General features: G+C 45.1%; 1 protein-coding gene across 1 annotated transcript; it reads left to right on the forward strand.

Moving 5' to 3' along the window:
- LOC112082987 lies at positions 1 to 1014 on the forward strand. Its single transcript, XM_024150707.1, has one exon. The coding sequence runs from the start codon at positions 1 to 3 to the stop codon at positions 1012 to 1014; it is 1014 nt and encodes a 337-aa protein (XP_024006475.1).
- The last annotated feature ends 4489 nt before the right edge of the window (positions 1015 to 5503 follow it).

Consider the following 5503-nt stretch of genomic DNA (forward strand, 5'->3'; position numbering starts at 1 on the left):
ATGGCGAGACTCTCAGCAATGCCAACTAAGTCTTCTGACTCTCAGAGAACTATCTCTGATCCTCCAGCCAAAGCTAAACAGGGATATTCTTCCCCGGAGCACACGCGTAGTAGACCGTTCCACCTCTCCCTTACCAGTAAGACATCACATCTGGGGAAAGGGAAGATGTATGAAACCGGTGAATCTTCAGAAGCAGGCAGCTCAGCGAAAAAAGCTCTCACTTTTGAACCTGCAATCCCAATTGAATCAAACTCTATTATAAGCCATCCCAAGCTTAGCAATGCGATGTCTCTACCCCCATTGGAACCTTGTATCCATGAAAATTGGTATGAACAGACTCTGGAAGAAGGTAGAGAGGAAATGAATCTTACCACATCAAAACCAAATGACGAACAGCTCGAGTTCCCGATGGAAGAGGTCATGGAGACAGGCGGAGACTTAAGGACATTTCACAATGTCCAAGAGAACGAGTTGTTGGAGGATGAGATTATGGAGGATCCAGCTGTGTTTACCAACAATGAAACAATTGAGGGTATTGATGAGGAAGAAGAATGGATGAATGATGATGATCTCTTTGATGAAGGGGAACTGGACGAACTCCTGAAAGATGCTGACAGCCCTGAAAAGGATCAAAATGGAGAAGACCAGGAGATGACCGATGAGCTAGCGATCCTTGAGGCGAATCCGCCGACGTTCCAAGCTGCTTCCTGGTTCAGATCCCCCGAAAAGGCTGATGTTGGGAAGAAACCGGCGGCGGAAGCTGACAAGAGCACCAGGGTGACCGGAAAAAAGAAACCGACGCCGAGATCGCCGGCGGCTCGCAGTTTATCCCTGAAGAAGAGGAATTTTCCTCTGGGCCGTGTCTCTCCAAAAACTAAGGGGAAAGGAAAAGGCCCAAAAACAGGCCCAGGCCCAACTGCAGATCAAGAGGATAAGCCCAAGGGGGATAAGGGTTCTAAGGCCCAGAAGAAAAAACAAAACTCTGTAAGGGGAGGAAGCCCAGAAACCGGTTAAACATTCTCCATGAACGTGATAGGCTGGAATTGTTAGGGGGCGGGAGCCGACCTGACGAAGGATCACCTAGAAAAATTGCACCACTGTTTTTCTCCTCGTCTTTTATTTTTATCAGAAACTAAAAACAATTGGCTTTTTATTTAAGATATGCAAAAGTATTTTGGCTATGACCATGTCTGTACCGTTGAACCGAGAGGTCGTAGCGGCGGTCTAGCCCTCTTTTATATGGATGAACCTTTAGTTACTATCTCCTATTAGGATGAACATCTCATTGATGTAGAAACAAGTCTAGACGGACACAAATTTTTTTTAACATTCGTTTACGAAGATCCGGTCATCAAAACCCGAGAATATGTATGGGAACGTCTCACCCGAATGAGTCTTTCTAGAAAAGAAGCCTGGTTTATGATTGGGAATTTCAATGAAATCTACGGAAACCATGAAAAACGGGGAGGAAGACGGAGACCGGAATACTCGTTTATTCCTTTCCGAACTATGTTAGACAATTGTGGGATGCTCAAATTTCCATTTAAAGGAAATTCTTTCTCATGGGTTGGGAGAAGACGGAATGGAAAGGTCAAGTGTCGTCTAGACAGAGCGGTGGGGAATGAAGAATGGCAATCTGCCTTCCCCCATACCTCGGTGGAATACCTTAAATTATGGGGTTCAGATCACCGGCCCGTGTTGGCCAGAATCCAAGTGGACAATTGAAGAAAGAAGAAGTCTTTTAGATTTGATAAAAGATGGCTGGAAAAATCAGGATTCAAAGAGGCGGTAATCTCCAGCTGGAGCTCTTTAGATGGAATCCCACGTCAGGATTTCCATCGCAAAGTAGCAAACTGCCGGAAGAGTATCTCTAGGTGGAGAAAGTCCCAATTTTCTAATTCCGAGAAGATAATAGAGGAACTTAAAAACAAATTGGATCCGGCCCAAGACGACGAAAACTCTACACTAGACGAAGTAGAAGAAATTAGAAAAAACCTTTGTACTGCTCTACGGGAGGAAGAAACCTTCTGGAAACAGAAGAGTCGCGAACAATGGCAAACAGCCGGGGATAGAAACACAAAATTCTTTCATGCGCTCACAAAACAAAGGAGGAGCCGGAATCGAATCGTCGCTTTGAGGGACAAAAATGGGAACTGGGTGGAAAATGCACGAGGTATTGAACGGGTAGCCTCCCATTACTTTCAAGATTTGTTTACCTCGTCACAACCCCCGGAACCAGATAATGCACTCCGGTTTATCACCGAGAAAGTATTAGAGTCTTCTAACCAGCGTCTCATTCAAGAACCCACAGAAGCAGAAATCAAAGAAGCGCTTTTCGATATCAACCCCGATAAAGCCCCGGGACCCGATGGAATGACAAGTAAGTTCTACCAAAGATTCTGGCAGGATTTCCGCCATGACATTGTAAAATTAGTAAAGGATTTCTTCACATCAGGATCTTTTGATCCCAGACTAAGTCAGACCAACATCTGCCTGATCCCCAAGAAAGAAAAGCCTAGAGCTATGACAGAATTTCGTCCGATAAGTCTATGTAACGTGAGTTATAAGATAATCTCAAAGCTCATGTGTAAAAGACTTAAAAAAAATACTACCTAACCTAATCTCAGAGACCCAATCGGCCTTTATGGCTAGGAGGCTAATCACTGATAACATTATGTTGGCGAAAGAGAATTTCCATGCATTTCGTACTAACTCGGTTTGTAGAGAAAACTTTATGGCCATCAAGACCGATATGAGCAAAGCATACGACAAAGTGGAATGGTGCTTTATTAAAGCATTAATGATTAAATTGGGCTTCTCTGAGAGATGGGTTAAGCTTCTGATGTTCTGTGTGTCATCAGTATCCTACCAAGTGTTGATAAACGGAGAACCAAGAGGGCATATTACCCCGTCACGAGGCTTAAGACAAGGAGATCCACTCTCTCCGTTCTTATTTATCCTTTGTACCGAGGCCCTGATCTCTCTCCTAAATGGAGCAGAAAAGGAAAACCGAATTTCTGGGCTAAAAATAGCCCAAGCAAGTCTTCCAGCCTCCCATCTACTTTTCGCGGATGATAGTTTGTTCTTCTGCCGAGCAGATATCCAACAAGGAACAGAGATCTTCAAGATCATCACATATGGCTCAGCATCGGGACAACAACTAAATTTAGGCAAATCATCTATCATGTTTGGGAACCGAGTTGATATGACATTGAAGCAAGGTATCAAAGATGCTATTGGAATTTCAATAGAGGAAGGCATGGGCATGTACCTGGGGCTCCCAGAACAAATTTTTGGATCAAAAAAGAAAGTCTTCTCTTACGTCCACGACCGACTTAGTACCAGAGTGAATTCCTGGTCTGCGAGACTTCTTTCCAAAGGTGGAAAAGAAATTCAGATTAAATCGGTTGCCCAGGCTGTCCCTACTTATGTCATGTCATGCTTCCTTATTCCCCAAGGAGTGACTGATAAGTTACGGAGTGCCATTGCTAACTTCTGGTGGAGCTCAAAACAGAACAACAAAGGGATTCACTGGATAGCCTGGGACAAGATATGTACCCCCCAAGATATGGGAGGTCTAGGTTTCCGAGATCTACAAGACTTCAATTTAGCTCTTCTAGCTAAACAGCTATGGCGCCTTATCCAATACCCCTCGTCCCTACTGGCTAGGGTTTTACGAGGACGATACTACAGACAATCAGACCCGTTGGAAGATCGTCGAGTCTACTCCCCATCCTATGGATGGCGGAGCATCTTAGATGCAAAACCATATCTAATGATGGGATTGCAGAAGACGATAAGATCGGGTTTAAATACAAGGGTCTGGAGCGAACCATGGATCCCGGATATTAGAGCTTGACCGGCGAGAGCCACCCCACAAATCGGCTATCAGGATCCGAGATTACTTGTTTATTCCTTCATCCGACAAGATACAAAGGAGTGGGATGTTCCTCTTCTTAGGGTTTTTTTTCAACCCGAGGATGTCTCCCTGATTCTAGGAATGAGACCTAGTCGTAATCGTATCCTGGATGGATACGCATGAAACCATTCAAAATCAGGGCTCTATTCGGTTAAAACGGGTTATGACCTAATTGGGAGGTCAAAATTACAACGGGAACCCACAATGGTGGGGGAGCCGAGCATTACGGTATTGCAAAGGCAGGTGTGGAAAACTAACTCCCCCGGCAAAATGAAGCACTTCATGTGGCAAGCTTTGTCAGGATGTGTGGCTACATGTCAGAGTCTAACATACCGACACCTTGGATCTGACACGAGTTGCCCCTGGTGTGGCGATCCCGAGGAATCTATAAACCACCTCCTATTTTTATGTCCCATGGCACTTCAAGTATGGGTGTTATCGGACTTTCCGTCCCTTTCGGGCCTCTTCCCGAGTACTTCTATTTACCAAAATATGAGCTTTCTCTTTTGGCAAACAAAAGAGCTAGGCATGACGGATCCTCAAAAGGACTTATATCCTTGGATCCTATGGTTCATTTGGAAAGCGAGAAACGACAAAATTTTCAACGGGAAATCAATTTCCCCACAAGATACCTTGATCCATGCAAAGGTGGAAGCTGAGAGCTGGAGAATTGCGAACCAACCAGAGGAAGCAGAGGTTTCCCCCGGGGAGACCCCAGCCCCCCCGCGCCCCCAGATACCTATCCCCGCGAACCATCGAGTCCCAACATGTTGGATTGATGCCTCTTGGATTGATCACGGACCTGTCAGTGGACTCGGGTGGAGCCTGGTAAATGCTAGGGGAGATGAGGTGTATGGTCAACAAAGATGCCGCAGAAGCCTCTCCGCCCTCCATGCGGAGATGGACTGTCTATTGTGGGCTATGGCAGCCCTGAGTCAACGACACATAAGAGCGGTGTTTTTTCTGACCGACTGCTCCAATCTAGTGAATATGACGGAATCCCCAGCTGATTGGCCGTCTTTTACGTCCGAGCTAGAAAATTTACGTATCCTTCGTGAGAATTTCTCAGAGTTCGCCATCTCCTATATCCTGAGAAGTGAAAATGTCCGGGCGGATAGTCTTGCAAAAGGACCGAGCAAAAGGACAAATATTCACCCACATCGATCATAACGAGTCGGTTGAGGACGGTTCACAAAACCAACCTCGGGCCGGCCAACAGTGATGTAATAGTTTGGATAGTCGACAAAAAAAAAAAAAGGAAAAGATATGATGATAGAGGATCACATTGAAGAATTCCTCTAGTTGGCCTTATATCACCATAAACCGAACCATTAATCTGCACTGAATATGTGACTATGCACCTAAAATTGTTTATGCACCTATTGTATTTTTTTCCAACTTTTAACGGTGTAAATAAAATAAAATAGGTGTTTAAAGATAAAACTTGGGGACTATGATGAGGCTGAACCAAATATTTTGGCTGGGCCTAAATCGAGATTTCACGAGGAGTCCGGTTCATTAAACAAAACTCGACCCGACCAACCGGACCCGACCCGATCCGGATGAGAAGTTAGCCCACCACGC

The sequence above is a fragment of the Eutrema salsugineum genome, unplaced genomic scaffold, assembly GCF_000478725.1.
Source record: "Eutrema salsugineum unplaced genomic scaffold, Eutsalg1_0 scaffold_7, whole genome shotgun sequence".
Taxonomy (NCBI): Eukaryota; Viridiplantae; Streptophyta; class Magnoliopsida; order Brassicales; family Brassicaceae; genus Eutrema; species Eutrema salsugineum.